The sequence below is a fragment of the Heptranchias perlo genome, chromosome 25, assembly GCF_035084215.1.
Source record: "Heptranchias perlo isolate sHepPer1 chromosome 25, sHepPer1.hap1, whole genome shotgun sequence".
Taxonomy (NCBI): domain Eukaryota; kingdom Metazoa; phylum Chordata; class Chondrichthyes; order Hexanchiformes; family Hexanchidae; genus Heptranchias; species Heptranchias perlo.
In genome coordinates this window covers 33,882,802-33,902,497 of record NC_090349.1, presented here as the reverse complement: position 1 = coordinate 33,902,497, position 19,696 = coordinate 33,882,802, and the positions used below count along the sequence as shown (strand labels likewise).

Genomic DNA, 19,696 nt, shown 5'->3' with positions numbered 1-19,696 from the left:
CTAACTTTTTGATTTTCTTGCACTAGGACCCCCAGATCCCTTTGTACTGCAGTACTTTCCAGTTTCTCGCCATTAAGATAATAACTTGCTCTCTGATTTTTCCTGCCAAAGTGCATAACCTCACATTTTCCAATATTGTATTGCATCTGCCAAATCTCCGCCCACTCACCCAGCCTGTCTATATCCCCTTGTAGGTTTTTTATGTCCTCCTCACTCTCTACTTTCCTTCCCATCTTTGTATCATCTGCAAATTTTGATATGTTACACTCGGTCCCCTCCTCCAAATCGTTAATATAGATTGTAAAGAGTTGGGGACCCAGCACCGACCCCTGCGGAACACCACTGGCTACTGGTTGCCAGTCCGAGAATGAACCATTTATCCCAACTCTCTGCTTCCTGTTAGATAACCAATCCTCCACCCATGCCAGAATATTACCCCCAATCCAGTGATTCTTTATCTTGAGCAATAATCTTTTATGTGGCACCTTGTTGAATGCTTTCTGGAAGTCTAAACACACTACATCCACTGGTTCCCCTTTATCCACCCTATACGTTATGTCCTCAAAGAACTCAAGCAAATTTGTCAGACATGACTTCCCCTTCATAAAGCCATGCTGACATTGAGTACATTCAAAACAGAGATTGATAGATTTCTAGATATTAAAGGCATCAAGGGATATGGGGATGGTGCAGGAAAATAGCGTTGAGATAGATCAGCCATGATCTTATTGAATGATGGAGCAGGCTCTAGGGGCCTGATGGCCTACTCCTGCACCTATTTCTTATGTTCTTATGTAACACCTACAATGGACTAATAGAGTGAAAAATTCTTGAATCACTTAAGAAACAATTAGATGTCACGGTGGGGAGACTTCAGAATATTTCTGAAAAGCTATTGTAAACAATTTTACAACACCAAGTTATAGTCCAACGATTTTATTTTTAATCCCACAAGCTTTCAGGGGCTTTCCCCTTCCTCAGGCGGTGTGGAAGTGACATTCCCCACCGCCTGAGGAAGGGGAAAGCCCCCGAAAGCTTGTGGGATTAAAAATAAAATCGTTGGACTCTAACTTGGTGTTGTAAAATTGTTTACAATTGTTAACCCCAGTCCATCACCGGCATCTCCACATCTGAAAAGCTAATCACAGGCTCAATCACCTTCCTTATCCGTATTTGTCTTGTGATCGTATGAAACTTTTTGAAGCAAACAGCTTGAATCCAGAGAGTGTCGCTGTTTCTTCCGTGAGCCTGGCGGGGAGGAGATAGGAGGAGGAGAAGGGAGCTGATGTTGTTTAAAGTCAGGATTCTCAGCTATCCATCAAACTAAAGAGGAAAAAGCACAGCGCTGGGGGGTGAGATAGATAGATACACTCTACAGGCTGAGAAGGTACATTTCGCCGGAGCCCAACAGGATTAAATCCAGGTTTCAGAAGGATTAAAAACATGGGCTACCGGGAAACGTGTGCTCTGCACTGGGCAGAATTCTGGGATTATGAAACTCCCAAAGTTGTGGTGGTTAAAAACCGAACTTTAGGAATTATCTTCAGAATTATCCAACTTATCATCATAGCTTACTTCGTTGTGTAAGTACACCCTCGAGGTTAGGTTGCTCTCATCAAGTTTGAATCGAATAAATTAATTTAAATATAACACAGAATGTTTATTTTGCATCCATGGGGTTGATTTTTGATTCGTTAGTATTGAGTTTCTGTGGAGTAAATTAATTTATAAACTTGTGCTTTTAATATAACTTTGCTCAAACTTGAACTGTTTGAAACTTGTTACTGAATCATTTCCAATCCTCACCCCTGGACAGTAAAGTCTGATTTTTAACGTTAACAGTTTTTTTTATTAATACTGAATTTTGTTACAGTTTAATAATCCTGATGGGACTTCAACTCCAGAGAGCCGAGAGTCGGCTCTTTGATCTGTAAATTTAGGAAGCTATAGCAAGTTTCAGGGTTTATTGTAGACATCGGAGTTTAGAATAAATACCTGGGTTTCTTAGGAAATTTTCTTAAATTTAATGAAGCCGCAGTCTGATCCTGGTTATAATTCATCGTGTCCGCTCCTGTGAACAAACTCATCCTGTGAAATAGTCCCAAAGATCTGGAGAAGAACAGGGTCCTGGAGGAGACAACACTCCTGCTGATATGTCACATTACTAAGGCTTTCTGTCTGTTTTCCACCAGGAGAGAGGGACGGAGCCTATTTAATCCCAGTTAGCCCCGTCTGCTAATATTTTCATAGGGTTGTTGCTATAACTGAGTTCACACATACTCAGGTGCATTTTTATTTCCAATACGGATTAGCCTTGGTTAAAATGGCTAACCTCGGCAAACACAAACTAACCTCTTCTAGCCCTGTTTAACACAGAGTAACCCAGACTAGGCATGTCTAATGTAGCAGTGCATTGCTTTGTGAAGTATGGCTAGTTTTTAATTGTACATTACTATTTTTCTCTTGCTGCCTTGAGTTCTCACTCTACCATTCCTTGAATGTGAAGATGTGAATGGAGTTTATGTGCCAGACACAAACAAATGTCTGAATGGATTGTGGGAGTAATTCATTTGTGGAGTCATCCTTTTCTCTGCCTCTGCTCAGTGCCACCCTATTATAGTGAACAAGATTACATGCTTGTTTTACCTGTATCCAACTGTTCTGGGAAACTGTCTAACTTCACCAATAATATCACTTCTCTGTATCCCCCTGTTCTTTCTTTCCCTTTCCCAAGCTCCAACACTAATTCTTTGGAGGAATGGGAGGATCCAGCCTCCAATTGTCTCCATGGATGCCATCAATGCTATCTCTGATCCTATGTGAGAAAGGAAGCTTCCCAGGAAACAAAATGCACTTTATGTGGATTCAATGGGAGAATCCACATGGATTTACTTTTAATTTTACAAATTTTCTCCCCTCTTTTCCTGAAGGACTGACTCATTATGGGGTATGGTGCCATGGGTGTTGGCAACTCTCTGGTACACCAGCTAAGTGGTCCATGTGTCACATACTCAATGAGCCATTGGCGGGAATAACAAAATGTATTCTCATAACGTAATTGCTAAAACTGAGTGTTTACATTAAGTTACATTTTTATGTAAGTTCATTCATTCATTAACTCTATTTAACTTCAGTTTTGTTAAAGAAACTATGTGATGGGGTTATGTTCATTCATACAACAACAGCAACTTGCATTTACTTAGTGCCTTTAACGTAGTAAAACGTCCTAAGGCGCTTCACAGGAGCGATTATCAAACAAAATTTGACACCGAGCCACATGAGGAGATATTAGGACAGGTGACCAAAAGCTTGGTCAAAGAGGTAGATTTTAAGGAGTATCTTAAAGGAGGAGAGAGAGTTAGAGAGACGGAGAGGTTTAGGGAGGGAATTCCAGAGCTTAGGGCCTAGGCAGCTGAAGGCACGGCCGCCAATGGTGGAACGATTAAAATCAGGGATGCGCAAAGGGCAAGAATTGGAAGAGCGCAGAGATCTTGGAGGGTTGTAGGGCTGGAGGAGGTTACAGTTAAAAGACAGAAAACGTATATACTAAGGGGTTGAATTTTATGCGGTTTCTCCCAATCGTCCACTGTAAATTTGGTATAAGATCCATGGAAACCCTGAAGCAATGGTGCAAACATTGTTTGAACCTGGCACCTTCCTGTTCTGTGTCGCGCAGTACCACATTGAGCAGTGCATTAACCAACTTAGAATATTGGGTCCTCTCCACCCATTTTAAAACCAAACTGTTGTAAAGAATTCTAATTAAACTAATTTGCAATTTCAGTTCTTGATAAAGGGAACACTTATTGACGATCAGTGGAGAAGCTGCCATTTTGTCATATCTAATTGCTACCAGAGAGCCTTAATATCTGCACAAAGGGCAATATCCCCAGAAGCTTCAGGGATCTGAAGTTGTGGTGTTAAAATTGTGCTGAACAATAATAGTATACAAATGTTTTGTATGAAATTAATTTGTCTGCTAAATTTAGCACAGTGCCATTAGCTCATTTAAATAAATGGGTTTGTGCCTCCTCTAAAATAGCAGAGAAAGAAATTTCTTACGCACGTTAACACACCTATTTGACCAAGCTTTTGGTCACCCTCTTCTAATCTTTCCTTTTTTGGCTCGGCATCTGTTTTCCTCATGGCTCTGTGAAGTGTCTTGATGCATTTTTCTAAGTTAAAGGTGTTATATAAATGCAAATTGTTGTTGTTGTTAAGCAGTCATACATACACTAATACACATAGAATTACATAGAAATTATAATATGGAAATGGTCCGCTCGGCCCATTTAGTCCATGTTGGTGTTTATCATTCACACGAGCAACAGTTCTAATCCCATGTTCTCACTCTGCTCCCCTATTCCTTTATTCCTCTTTTTTTCAACCACCTACCTAACCTATTTTTAAATGTTGACATAGTCTCTGCTTCAATCACTAAGAGGTTGATTTTCGCATCGCTGCCGCCCTGTTTGCGCCTAAAAACAGGGTGATAAGGGGGACGAAAATTGCATGCGAAAGGGAACACTGACTTACCACTAGTTATCCGCCCATACTAATTTTTGGAGGGACCTTGATTTAAGTGGTCAGATCTCCCACCAGAAACAAACGAGGGCCTAATGTATAAATGCAAATCGGGGTCAAATAACGTAGTTTTGACCCCCAACTCCATTTTTGATTCTGCACGCGTTGCTACCACTCATTCCTGATCCCGCCCACAAACCATGCCCAAGTCCGAAGGCGGCTATTTCCAGCGATATTTACAGGGATCGTCAGTTGCTCTCAAGTGAAACGTTAGAGGTTTTGGGAGACATTTTGCTTGTATTACATAGTGATTTTCTTGCTATTAAGGCAATTTCAAAGTGCTTATAGTCGCAGTGGAATGTTCTGAACTCTTTAGGGACATCTAGCAATGCACTTTTTTCTTCATGGCGGTCCTTCTAGCAATTCCACTTTGGCAAGAGGAAGAAGAGGAAAAATAGCAGCAGCAGAAGGATGGCACAAACAGAGCTGCAGCTGCAGGGAAAGCAAGTAGGAAGGAGGCGAGCTCACGGGAATCCTTAACCTTCCAACAGAGTTTATGGGCCCGGCAGTTCTCTGAGGAACAGTGCATAAAGAGGCTGTGCTTCTCCAGAGAGGCTGACACAGAATCGTGCTGCCTCCTGCAACAAGACCTGCAATCAACTGCCTCAGCTAGTATAGTAATGCTTGTTGCAGTCAAAGTTACTGCATCCCTTAACTTCTTTGCCTTTGGCTCCTTCCAGGCTGCGACAAGAGATTGATTAGTATAATTTCATAACTCTCTGTTTTAAAAATATTGGGGGAGACCTCCAACAGCTGGCCTCCCATTTCTCACCTGAAAAACGGGCGAGTGGCAGTTAAAACTCTGGTGGGGAACTTGTGCATCCATTTGCCCACCTGAATCAACTTTCTAGCAGGCCTTTAAATGGGCACCCAGCACTCCCATCCAAAATAGGCGGAAAATTGTTTAAAGGCTGCTATGCCGTCATAGGACCCCAATTGCAATATTCAAGGAGAAATGGCAAATAATAGTCCCAGTTTCTCCAGGTGTTTGAAAAGTCTAATTTACAATGCTTAAAGGGGCCGCTGGAGGCCTCTCACAAAAGGAAACTATTTTCAGAAAATACTGTCAGCAGTGTTATTGTAAGATATAATAATTTCAGTGGGTCTTTTAGTTAAGGTGTTTTTGGCTCTACTCCTCAGAGCTCAGTTGCAGAGCTGTCCTCATCCAAAGCATGTTGTGTTAATTTCCGCTCCAGTAGCAATTTCATGGTATAATCAACCAATCGACTTCAGTGTGAGTCTTTTTTTGTGAAGGGGGAGGAGCAGTAATATCAAATTGAAAACAGTATGGCCAAGAAATTGACTTTGCGCTGGAAACCTGTGTGAAGTGGATGGCATGCTGGAATGCGCACCCAAAGACATTGGCCCAAGGCTTGCTCCAAATTGGGCCTTGGGTCTCATCTACATCTAAACTGAAATAGAATAAGAGTCAAGGTAATTAAAACTGATGCAAGCAGGGACTAGGTGATTAAGGTACTCACTTGTCGCACTGTGGATGTGCGGGATGACAGAACTTTGCATGTGTGCAAGGAAAGGCAGGGATAGACTGATAGTACCCTCCCCCTATTGCTAGCAAGTTTTCTACTGATTGAGAGACATTGACAGGACAGTCAGTTCAGTGTAAAACAAGAACAAGCGAAGGCCCCTTTTGAAGGTTTTCACACTTGCATCAAGAGTAGCTGGTACTGGGAATGTTTATACTGGATTAATTCAACTGATGCATGTTAGCCACCATCATGAAAGAAAGAAGAAATAACCTGCACATAAGCTGCATAATGTGCTGGATTAGCTCTTGAATTAATAATTCATGTTTCTGATTGCTGCAGGTATGTTTTCATCATCCAGAAGTCATACCAAGAAAGGGAGAATGCGCCTGAGAGTTCTGTCATCACCAAGATGAAAGGAATTGCAATCTCAAATTCTTCCATAGAAAGAAAAATATGGGATGTGGCTGAGTATGTCAATCCACCAGAGGTGAGGGCTGGAAGGTGTTCTTTGTGCTGAAGAAACTGATTCTTGCAGGGGACGTTCCTATGGGTGTTAGCAGCTCCTGCATGTTTTCAAGTGTCCCTTCTTTATGTGTGAGCCTAGATCCTCAGTGATGGAAGGCATTTCAAACATGTTGGAAATTAAGGCCAAGCACAATACAGCTGTCTGCTTTTGTGAATCTTCCAGCATGAGTTACCTCATAGTGATCAGGAGCAGGAATCTGGGATGATATTTCCCCCCCTTGCCCAGGGACACTTGACCAACTGTAGCTCCTCAACTGCAATTCCAGCTGAGATCAGCTGTCATGTTTTGAGATTCTTTGACCATTTTTTCACAGAAAGAATTCGGGAAAAAAAGTTATATTTAAAGAAAGAAAGAACTTTCTTTCACATCCTCAAGTGCAACAGTTTGTCCCAAACTGCTTCACAGCCAATTAAGTACTTTGGAAGTGTAGTCACTGTTGTAATGTAGGCAAACACGGCAGCCAATTTACACACAACAAAGTTCCATAAATAGCAATTTCTGCTTATGGTGGTGTTAGTTGAGGGATAAACATTGCCCAAGACACTGGGAGAACTCCCCTGTTCCTCTTCAAATAGTGCCATGGGATCTTTTACGTCCACCTGGGAGGCAGACGGTGCCTCGGTTTAACGTCTCATCTGAAAGACGGCACCTCTGACACTGCAGCACTCCTTCAGTACTGTATTGAAGTGCCAGCCTGGATTATGTGCTGAAGTCCTTGGTGTGGGGCTTAAACCTACGACCTTCTGACTCGGAGATAAAAGTGCTACCATTGAGCCAAGGCTAACACCGACACTGAAATTTTACAGGAATGTTTTTTGCTGATTTGTGTCTTTCCTTCACTGCATGAGCTGACTGGAAAGCTTCATGACAACAGAGCATTCACCACACACCATACACACAGCACCTCATGCTACCTCAGTTTTCAAAATCTTGATTTAAAAGAGGAAAGTGGATATAGAATATTACTTTATCGCCCACCTGCAAAGAACTGCCTCCCACCTCCCCTGATGGAATTCCAGTGCCTTCCAAACTGCTCTCATGGAACCCTAGTGCTTCCCAACTACCTTGAACTAACGCCAGTGCCTCTCACCTGACCTGATGGAACCCCAGCTTTTCTTATTCACCCCGATGGCACTCCAGTGTCTATCACTTTTTCTGATGGGCCACAGTGCTTATTACCAGCTCCAATGGGATCCTCATGTGTCTCATGTGTCCTAATGAAACCCGTTTTTTGTTTTAGAGAAGTTGGGCAACAAACAGGAGGGAAATGTCAAGACTTAGCTCTGGACTCACTCTACTCCACCAAAGGTCTCAATAGGTAAAATCTAATTCTGTAACCATTTTTCATTCCAGGGTCGAGATATTTTCAGCATCACTGTGCGAACTATAACAACCCCATTCCAGAGACTGAACACCTGCCCTGAGGTACGACTGATGGTTTACTAGACTCATTGGCCCCAAAATTCCTCAGAGGTGGGAGGGATGGTCTGCCAGTCTCCCATACCTTTGATGACAGACCAGCAATACCCCCACTAGAACTAAATGTTGTTCCAAAGATTGTAGTTTAATTGTGGTTTGTTGACATTTTAGGACTGTGTCCGCAATTTAATTATTTTTTTGAAAGTTTAAAACTTTTTCTTTAACGGAAGTAGTTATTTCTCTGTTCAATTCTTCCTTAGAATGACAATGTTCCTGGATCCACATGCACTTCTGACTCAGATTGTGTGGCTGAAGAAATGCAATTGTTTGGAAATGGTACAGTATGAACAGACTAGGCTGAGGGGAGATGGGGGGAGTGCAAGTAGAGAAGAGTAATCGGAGTTGGAATGAGCTACAGAAAACATTCTTTTAGGTTCCTAACTGTTCAATGTAGATTGGGGAAGTAATGCAAGGAGTCTGTCACATGTTTCAAGCTTCAGGCATTTTACCACAGAATGATCTGACTGGTATTGCCTGTTTCTGTGGGCTTGGGAACTGCCCCACCTTAAGAATCATAATTTTAATCTGCAAAACATTTGTACTTAACCAAAATTGACCTAGACTTTCAAAGTTTTCATTTTGGGGGCTGCCTGCAAGTACTGTCACATTCCTGAAGATGCTCTGTAAATATTAATACACTCTCGGGGACCCGTGTTCTAATTTGCAAAAGATGGTGTTAGCTACCCAAAGGAAAGGAATGCTATAATTGTTTTAGGTGAAAAGTCCCATATGAAGCAATGAGCTTCCTCTGCTGACACCATCTTAGCAAATGAGTTTGAATAAACATTGTTTTCATAACAAATTTAATTTAAAAGATTGGGTAGTAATCAATAATGTTTACATGGCTTTCCCTGCACAGGAATGAAAACCGGGAGATGTGTAACTTACCATGACTCGAAAAAGACATGTGAGATCTATGCTTGGTGCCCAGTGGAGAATGGGCCCTCTATAAGGTAGCACAAAATTCTTGATAGCTGCTGCTTATTACTAGTCACTGGTGTAGGTGGCAGAATTTTTAAAAGAGGAATCAACAGTAACTCAGTGGTAGTTATTCCAAAATGGCTTCCAGGCGCAACCTGAACTTACTCAGCAATGGGCTGCTGTGACTAAATATCTGGCAGATAGAATAAAATGGCTGTAAAAACTGTGATTAAATCTGTCCCAGGTGGAATCAAGTCTTGTTCTCACTGATGTGTACTTAACACAGTGTCCAAAATGAGTTTTGGTGCAAGGCATGGAAGTCCTAAAAAGGGAGCAGAATGATACTAGCCTAAATTGAGAATAGAGATTAAAAGAAGCTTTTTCCCACAGAATGGTAGATACATGGGACAGATTCCCAGCTACTCGTGCATTTTTTATTGGTCCTACTCCGGCAGCAGGAAGAGTGAGCTTTGCACCTGTCCAAGACGTGCTAACTTCGGGTTTCTTGCCTCGTCACTCATTCAAGCTGAGCTCCCAGCAGGGAATCTGCCAGTAACAATGAGCTCATTGATTTAAGGGTGAGACATAAGAACATAAGAAATAGCATCAGGATTAGGCCAATCGGCCCCTCGAGCCTGCTCCGCCATTCAATACGATCATGGCTGATCTGATCCTAACCTCAAATCTAAAGAACACAAGAAGTAGGAACAGGACCCGGCCACTCAGCCCCTGGGCCCGCTCTGCCACCCACGGGGCCTTGACCGATCCGAACTCAGCTTCATGTCCAATTTCCTGCCCGCTCCCCATAACCCCTAATTCCCTTTACTTCTAGGAAACTGTCTATTTCTGTTTTAAATTTATTTAATGATGTAGCTTCCACAGCTTCCTGGGGCAGCAAATTCCACAGACCTACTACCCTCTGAGTGAAGAAGTTTCTCCTCATCTCAGTTTTGAAAGAGCAGCCCCTTATTCTAAGATTATGCCCCCCAAGTTCTAGTTTCACCCATCCTTGGGAACATCCTTACCGCATCCACCCGATCAAGCCCCTTCACAATCTTATATGTTTCAATAAGATCGCCTCTCATTCTTCTGAACTCCAATGAGTTCTACTCAATCTCTCCTCATATGTCCACCCCCTCATCCCCGGGATTAGCCGAGTGAACCTTCTTTGTACTGCCTCGAGAGCAAGTATGTCTTTTCTTAAGTATCTGGCAGTGCAGCAGCCAAAGTAGAGACCCGAGATTTCTGAAGGCACTAGAAATCTCAGGACTTGTAGGGGGAGGAATAAGCATATCTAAGCTTGCAGATGGCACTAAGTTAGAAGGCACAGTAAGTTGTGTAAATGTGTAAGAAAAGCATTTTTACAGGCTTTTCTGCTGAACACGTCCTTCTGCTGAATATTGTTGGCATCAACAGACCTAGCTTGGCCTTGTGTAGATAATGCATCCTTGATGTGAACCAAGTAATGAAATACCCTATCTCCATTCTTATCTCATGATTAAGGGAGGCCTTTATTTTAGGTACTGTATGTTATCTAGCATGTGCAGGAGAGAAACAGATTGCTGCTAGCCTAGAGACAGAGAGAACAATTGATAGGGGGGGGGGTCTCAAGGGTGCACGCGGTCCAGCAGGACAAATGATGTGATTATAACGTGTATAGGTTGAGACATAAATCGTATTTGTTAGAACCTTCTCGGAGTGAGACTGGATCATTTGAGTGCTATCACAAGGACCTTTGAAAATGATTGCCTCGGAACCTTGTCGGTGTTCAGCTTTGCCAGGTTATATCTCAATGTCCTATTTAGTATGTTATAATTGTACTCTTGTATTGCAACTTCTTAATAAAACCTTTATACTTTGGAACAAAACACCCTTTAGTCTTTTTGTGCAAGGGACATATCCTTTAACAGATTACTCCTGAAATGGAAACAGAAAGTTACAAAGCGACATGGACAGACTAAGTGAGTGGGGAAAACTATGACAGATTTATTATGGGAACGTGTGAGGTCATCCACTTTAGATCCAAGAAGGACAATTTGGAATATTTTCTTAAAGAAGAAAGGAGGAAGAGACTAGGAACTGTACAGGACCAAAGAGATTTAGGTGTCCATGTACACAAATCACTAAAAGCTAGTGCACACGTACAAAAAGTAATTAAATAGGCTAATGGAATGTTGGTGTTTATCTCAAGGATGTTGGAATACAAAAGTGAGGAAGTGATGTTTCAGTTGTACAGAGCCTTGGTCAGAACCCATCTAGATTACCAGGTTTACTTGGTCTTGGATGGGGTACAGTGCAGATTCACCAAAATGTTACCGGGGCTTAATGTGTTAAATTATGAGATCAGGTTGCAAAAACTTGGTTTGTATTCCCTTGAGCTTTTTTCCACCAGTAAGTTGCCTAAGCTATTTACAGGAGCATGTTAATGTGTAGTCTGTTCTATTAGAGAATTCAGTTCCATGTTCTAAAAGTATGTTTTCTCTCTCTTCTTCTTTTTGCAGAGACTCTGTACTGGAAAGGGCCCAGAATTTCACCGTATTCATCAAAAATAGTATTCACTTCCCCAGGTTTGGGTTCACAAAGTAAGAAGTGAGTTGTTACAGTGAAGTGTATCACAGACTGAGTATGTTCTGAGTGTGGTTAGTGATCAGCAGCAGATACTGATCATTTGCTTTGTTCAGAAAGTCACAGCTTTCCTGTTTTTCAACAAGAGTTGGCAGCAAAGCCATGTTCACCATATGATTTTTATGGTGCATCACTGAGGGTTACATACATCTCTAGGGGACATCACTGAGTGTCCCATACATCTGTAGGGACATCACCAAAAGCATGATACATGTATGGGTCATCACTGAGAATTATCATTAGGAATTTCCTCCAGGGTTTGCCTGGTTATATCTTCCACCACTTGTCCCACCCAGACCGCCGTGGGTGTGGCCCTTATCACCAAATCACGCCCTGGTCTGTACCCCTACTCCTCTGGCACTTTCTCCTCCTTTGAGCATCTCACCTTGTTCCAACCCTCTCACCTCTCCTTTAAAATCTTCATTCTCTACCGCCCACCCAAGTACCATGCCAAGTTTCTCTCTGAGATATCCTCACTACTTTCCTCTTTCAGCCTCTGCACCGAGCAACTTCTCAACTTTGGTGATTTCAACCTCCATCTCAATTCATCATGCCCTCTCTCCTCTGAGTTCACTGCCCTCCTATCCTCCCTTAATCTCTCCCTCCATATAAACATATTCACGGCCACCCCCTTGACTTTGCCATCTCATGTGGCCTTTCTATTCCCATCATGTCAATCACAGTTAAGGCCATCTCTGATCACTTTCTTGTATCCCTCTCCACCCATATCTCCGTTCCCCCTCCCAACCCCACTTCCTTCTGTTTCTGCCGCCGGAAAAAACTCTCCCCCAAGTCACTTACAATGGCACTTCCAAATTCCCAACTGTTTAGCCTTTGATCTTACATTTACCACGACATTTCTGCAGCTACCAATTTGCTCAATCACACCCTCACCTCCACCTTAGATGCTCTTGTACCCATTAAAACCATTACTCTCTCTCACCCTGCTCGTTCCGCTGGTACGGCCCTCTCCTATCTCCCCTCATGCCCTCTCCGAACTCAGCTTATCCATGTGACCCACCTCCTGCTCCCTCGACCCTATTCCCACCAAACTGCTGACCACCCAACTTCCCTTCCTGGCCCCCATGTTAGTTGATATTGTTAATGGCTCCCCCTTCTCAGGTACTGTCCCCTACCCCTTCAAATCTGCCATCATCACCCACCCCTCAAAAAATTCATCCTTGACCCCTCTCCAAACTACTTCTCCAACCTCCCATTCCTCTCTAAAGTCCTTGAATGTGTTGTTGCCTCCATCCCTGCCCATCTTTCCCGCAACTACATGTTTGAACCCCTTTAATCAGGTTTCCGACCCTGCCACAGCACTGAAACAGCTCTTATCAAAGTCACAAATTACATCCTATGACAATCAGGTAAACTATTCCTCCTCATCCTTCTTGACCTGTCTGCAGCCTTTGACATGGTTGACCACACCATCCTCCTCAACACCTCTCCTCTGTCGTCCAGCTGGGTGGGACTGCCCTCACCTGATTCCATTCCTATCTATCCAGTCATAGCCAGAGAATCGCCTGCAATGGCTTCTTTTCCCAATCTCACACCGTTACCTCTGGAGCCCCCCAAGGATCTATTCTTAGCCCCCTCCTATTTCTCATCTACATGCTGCCCCCCAGTGACATCATCCAAAAACACAGCATCAGGTTCCACATGTATGGTGATGACATCCAGCTCTACCTCACAACCACCTTTTTAAAAATTCGTTCATGGGATGTGGGCGTCGCTGGCGAGGCCGGCATTTATCGCACAACCCTAATTGCCCTTGAGAAGGTGGTGGTGAGCCGCCTTCTTGAACCGCTGCAATCCGTGTGGTGTAGGTTCTCCCACAGTGCTGTTAGGAAGGGAGTTCCAGGATTTTGACCCAGCGACGATGAAGGAACGGTGATATATTTCCAAGTCAGGATGGTGTGTGACTTGGAGGGGAACGTGCAGGTGGTGTTGTTCCCATGTACCTACTGCTCTTGTCCTTTTAGGTGGTAGTGGTTGCGGGTTTGGGAGGTGCTGTCAAAGAAGCCTTGGCGAGTTGCTGCAGTGCATCCTGTGGATGGTACACACTACAGCCACTGTGCGCCGGTGGTGAGGGAGTGAATGTTTAGGGTGGTGGATGGGGTGCTAATCAAGTGGGCTGCTTTGTCCTGGATGGTGTCGAGCTTCTTGAGTGTTGTTGGAGCTGCACTCATCCAAGCAAGTGGAGAGTATTCCATCACACTCCTGACTTGTGCCTTGTAGACGGTGGAAAGTCTTTGGAGAGTCAGGAGGTGAGTCACTCACAGAATACCCAGCCTCTGACCTCTCTCGACCCCTCCACTGCCTTTGATTTGTCATGCTGCTTGTCCAACATTCAATACTGGATGAGCAGAAATTTCCTCCCACTAAATATTGGGAAGACCGAAGCCATTGTCTTCGGTCCCCACCACAAAGCCCCTTCTCTAGCTACCGACTCCATTCCTATCCCTTGGTGTCCTATTTGACCCTGAGATGAGCTTCCAACCCCATATCTGCTTCATCACCAAGACTGCCTTCTTCTACCTCTAACATCGCCCGTCTCCGCCCCTACCTCAGCTCATCTGCTGCTGAAACTCTCATCCATGCCTCTGTTACCTCTAGACTTGACTATTCCAATGCTGTCCTGGTCAGCCTCCCATCTTCCACCCTCCACCCTCCATAAACTTGAGCTCATCCAAAACTCTGCTGCCCGTATCCTAACTCGCACTGAGTCCTGTTCTCCCATCATCCCTGTGCTCGCTGACATACATTGACTGTGGTCTGGCAATGCCTCAATTTAAAAATTCTCATCCTTGTTTCCAATCCCTCCATGGCCTCGCACCTCCCTATCTCTGAAACTTCCTTCAGTCCTACAATGCTCCAAGATGTCTGCGCTCCTCCATTTCTGGCCTTTTGTGCAACCCCCTTGTAAACATTCCTTTAGCCTTTTTAATTGCTTTTTGTAACTGTGCTCTAGCTTTTAGTGATTTATGCATGTGATGTTAAACTGACAGGTCTGTATTTACCTGGTTTGTCTCTCCCTTCTTACATAATGGAGCAACAGTTTGGATTTTCCAATCCAAAAGTACAATTCCTGAATGAAGAGAGCACGGAAAATTATGACTAAAACATCTGCAATTTCATCAGCTATTGCTTTTAATAGAAACCATTTGGAGAGTTGTCTGTCTTAAGTCCCATTATTTTCTCCATTACCATTTGTTATTTATATTAAATCCACAAAATTCCTCTGCTTGACTTATTTTTAGGTTACCTTGTACCACTGGCATTTTGTCCTCTTGCTCCACCATGAAGAGTCACAAAGTATTCATTTAACAAGCCTATAATTTCCCTATTGTTCATTATAGACTCGCCTGCATCTGTCTTTACCTCTCTGTGTGTGTGTATATATATATATATATATATACACGCACACGCATGCACACACTTTGGTTAGGGCTGTTTCGGTGCTATGGCAGGGATGGAAATCTGAATGGGAAGATTCAAACGGAGTTGCAGGAGAGATGGGCACGCAATTGAAGGCAACAGTACAGTCAAGGACTTGAGAAGAAAGGGAGATTGAAGACAGGTTGGTAGTTTTCAAGGAGAGAGGGATTGCAGTGGGTTTTTTGAGGAGCATAGGTGATGAAGGTGGTTTTGAAAAGATAGGGATCTGTGAGGAGAGAGTACCATTTACGATATCAACTAGCATGGCGGCCAAGCAGGAAAGTTGTATGGTCAGCAGTTTAGTGGGAATGGGGTCAAGGGATAGAGGAGGTGGTGTGTCCCTGTCCCCGATCCTTCAATGAGTTTCTCTCCCTGTCCCCGATTCTTCAGTGAGTCTCTCCCTCTGTCTCCAATCCTTTAGTGAATCTCTCCTTCTGTTCCCGATTCTTCAGGTTTTGGAGGAAAAGGTGAACACTTTTATAATGAGATCTCCTGTGAGAGCAGGTTGACATAAGAGTTTTCAATGGCATGCATGTCCAACTTATCAAATTTCCTATGTTATAGAGGGAATATCGCTGTGTAAACTGGAGTTAATAAATCAGATTTTGTTTAATTTAACAATTTGTTTCTTTTTCAATAATTTATAAAGCTTCACTTTTAAAACCATTATTGGTATTTTATTAAAATACAGATAGAAAGGTATATTTTGCACGAATAACAATTTTGGATAGTATTAACGCTCAATTTATTTTGATTTGATTTGTTGAGCAGGCTGTAACTTTTTAAATACTACCAGGATTATTGACTGTAAGTAATGCTGAATTTATGATTGTCATATTATTTATTCTTTATTATTTCTGACATTTTTATTTCCAGAGGAAACATTCAGGAACATAGAAAACCAGATTATTTGAGAAGCTGCAGATTTGATGAGGACACCAACCTCTATTGTCCCATTTTCCCATTGAGCTTCATTATTGAGAAAGCAGGAGAGACTTTCGATGACCTCAGCAAAACGGTACAGCAATTTATGTTAGTTGCTCTATAAACTTAGTTACCAAGCGTGTAATTTCTCTCTGTGACCTCACACTCATTAACTCTAAAACACATCACAACAGGTTAGAACTGAGCCCGTTCTTTATGTGAGGCATTTGTGTATTTGAAAAAAGATTTGCATTTATGTCAACCTTATTGAGTTTCTTAGAAACTATACAAAATGCTAACACCATGTAATAATAGATTAATTTGAAGTCCAGTGACTGTACTTATGTAGACAAACACAGTTGTCACTTTGCATGCAGCAAGATCCCACAAACAGTAATAAGATGAATGACCAGTTAATTGTTTTTGGTGGTATTGATTGAGGGGTAAGTGTTTTGACTATCAAAAAAGGATTAGACAACTTAGTGCTTACTCCCCACACGGGAGGAACCTGAAGAGGCTGCAGAAGAGAATCCATTTCTGGCTGCGAGCTGTCAATCAGCAATCTCTCATACTGGAAACCTTTTCCTAATGTTAAAAGCTGTCCATTGCACAAACAGTTCTTTCTACTTCTTTGACATATCCTCGCTTAATAAGCCTTCACCTACAGTGTCCTAACTGTCCCACTGAACTCCCAAAACTCCCGCTACTACCAGCTGCTGAACCACGATGCAAAATCTTAAAATGAGCATTCTCTGAACACAGTACCACTACAGTGCAACTCTACGTGCGATACGTGCGAGTGCCGACAGTTTTATTTTCTGGTGCTTCCCTTGGTGACATCATGTGTTATATGTCCTTTTAATCTGGGGCTTTCTTTTAGATGCTACCTCCGGAGCAGGAGTTTGTGAGGTGGCTGGCTGTTGTGTGACGACAAAAGCCTCTTGAGATTGAGATGGCCCTGGATCTCCGATCCACAGCTATGCCCTGAGATGGACCAACTTGGGCTCTGCCACTTCCTCAGCAGCATGGTTGATCTGGCCCTATGTGCTTTCTGGCACTTATGCAGGCATCAGAGGGGTTTGGTGGGTACCGATGTGTTGCCATTTTGATAGCCCCATTATTTGTGCCCATTGCAGGCATATTCTATTTGGTGGGCACACCATCTCCGCGGCCACTGGTGTGGTGGCTCCTGGGTGATCCTGGGTGCAATTACTGACCTAATGGCAAAAAATAATCTCATGGTTTTGTATAGCTGTTCCTCAAGCCTATTGAAACTGGAAGAGTCAGACTATTCAACACTGCCTAGGTCTCTACATCAGCAGTTTGAGAATCTACGGGAGAACTCTACCATAAGGATCTCTGGCAAGGGGAGCTCAACTGCAGATGTCCCTGGAACTGCCACACTTCCAGGGTGGACTGCTCTGTTGCAAATACTGCCAACATGCAGCCAGTGGACTCCTCCACCCAGAAGATCATCTGCAGCATACCGTTTGGCATGGTCCCCAAAAAATGCACCAAATTTCAATAGTCAAAAAGTTCCCTTCTTTTAAACACAGGTCCCATGAAGTCCAGCTCCTTAGGCTCAACACCTGAGGTGGAATATAAGGCAGCAGGTTCTTCCTCCAATCCTGCCACTACCAACAGCTCCTGTTCATTTGTCCTCAGCATTTTCTGCTAACTCACCATATAAATCCTCTGAGCTGATGGTTGTGAGAGACAGATTGAGTAACAGTGTGCCATGGGAAGGGCTGGCTTGACTGGACGTGCTGGGCACAGGCACAGATTCCTGTTGAACCTAGAAAAGGAACAGAGATTACAATGATGACTTTATGATGAGGACTTGGAAAATTAATCTTATAGTTTACACTAGAACGACCAACATGGTAAAGAACTATGGTATATGTTTTTTCTGCCAGTGATTGAATGAGAGAATAGGATAAGATGGAGCAGGAGAAAGTTAGTGAATCATCAACTGGAGCCAATCCTCCTACTTCACCATCTCCAGCCCCCTCTGTGGCTTCTCTCTCCAGATCTGCAAGGCTTTCTCCTCATATATATTAAAAGAATGAATGTTAGGGGTTCCTCCTTTTCTTTATGCGCCTCCGTTTCCCTCCGCCAATTGGAGAGCTTCCAGTGCCAGGTGCTTTTCATGTCGGAAACTTGCCTTCATTATGCAAATGATACTGACCCCAGAAATATGCGCAGGCTCAACACATTACAAGTTGGTTGGGTGCTCTTCTCACAATGCCTCACTTCCATTTAGGCTTACTGTTGTTTCTTGGAAGAATTTTAAGAGAACTTCAGAGAAACCATGAGGATGAAACAGTCTATCCTTAGCAACAGTTTCATCTTACTTAATGGAATTGACTTTACCAAACAATGAATTGGGAAACCTTACCAGCATCAGGTCTTTGGGTCTCCAAGTGAGTATTGCCTCTCACTGTTGTAGAACACTGCTTATGGAGTGTTCCTGATTCTGCCTTTAATCACCACCAAACACATATTAATCCATGGCTCTTGTTCTGCAGTTATTGTTGAGCTTTGTGAAATTGTTGATTTATTGAATGCACAGATTTGCAATTGCTCAGATTTCTATTGGCAATTGTTCAGTCTCACACCCATGAATGCTTCCACGATAGAGATTTATGTTACATACACAAGAAAGGATAGAACATCAAAAGGCCATTTGGACTATCAGTGCCACTCCTTCTGCAGACTAAGTACAGTCTATGTTATGGATTTTAGTGCATTCATGTAATCTCCTGAAAGAAGGTTTTGCATAGATACTCCCTGATCACCAAAAGTAATCAAGCAAAAGTACAAAATATTCAACCATCCTTACATTTGCAATATTTCACATCGGCCTCCTGTCGTCCAGGCAAAACCTACTCCAGCCCTCTGGGCCCAGCAGCACAAAACAGTTGTGTGACATGGAATATCTGATCATCATAATTATGGGAGAACTGTACTCTGTCTCTAATGATGCATTGATTCCACTCTTATCCTTTATTTGTTTGTAAAATACAGGGAGGCATTCTGGGAGTAATTATAAACTGGAACTGTGACCTGGACAAGGCAGCTTCCGAATGTAACCCTCATTATTCCTTTAGAAGACTCGATTCAATTTCTAATAACAACAGCGCCGGCTTAGGATATAATTTCAGGTCAGTACATCCTCTGTTTTTAGGTGCTTGCTCTTACGTGTGTATAGTCTTACCACATAAGAATTAAGTTATAGATCAAATGAAGGATTTTTTTTAAGATTGAGAAGCATAGGTAAAGGGACCAGTGTGCATAATGGCAGACACTGCTAAGGTTGAAAAATACTGAAGGAAAAGACAAAGTAAATCAAGAAGCAGTGGTTAGTTGACACCAATCTAGACAGTAGGAACAGCATTTAGATTTGGAACTTAGGAAGAATGTGAGGGAAGAAAGCTCAAAGGAACAAGACCATAAAAGTTTGATAACTTTTGGCACTTCAAGCCCATTCCCACTATTGACCATACACAATTGCACTTTCATGAATTCCGCCTATAGCACTCAATATCCTGAAGAAGGCAGCAAACACAGGGCTCCAAGGCCATAAGCATTGATGGTTAGAGTGGGGAAGAGTTTCAGTTTTTCAGGTTGACAGGAATAGCACAACCTGTTATAAAAACATAAAATGGTGCAAACACTCAGCAGATCAAGCAGCATCTGTGGAGAGAGG

General features: G+C 42.8%; 1 protein-coding gene across 1 annotated transcript in view; it reads left to right on the top strand.

Annotated features, from left to right (window-relative positions):
* The first annotated feature begins 1,393 nt into the window (after positions 1-1,393).
* Positions 1,394-19,696, top strand: part of p2rx2 (purinergic receptor P2X, ligand-gated ion channel, 2) — a 38,508-nt gene continuing 20,205 nt past the window's right edge. The window contains exons 1-8 of the mRNA XM_068005941.1: positions 1,394-1,583; positions 6,411-6,558; positions 7,951-8,022; positions 8,277-8,352; positions 8,936-9,029; positions 11,499-11,579; positions 15,940-16,081; positions 19,015-19,151. Coding sequence (XP_067862042.1) covers positions 1,444-1,583; positions 6,411-6,558; positions 7,951-8,022; positions 8,277-8,352; positions 8,936-9,029; positions 11,499-11,579; positions 15,940-16,081; positions 19,015-19,151 — 890 coding nt within the window. The 5' untranslated portion in view covers positions 1,394-1,443. The remainder of the gene's footprint in view (positions 1,584-6,410; positions 6,559-7,950; positions 8,023-8,276; positions 8,353-8,935; positions 9,030-11,498; positions 11,580-15,939; positions 16,082-19,014; positions 19,152-19,696) is intronic.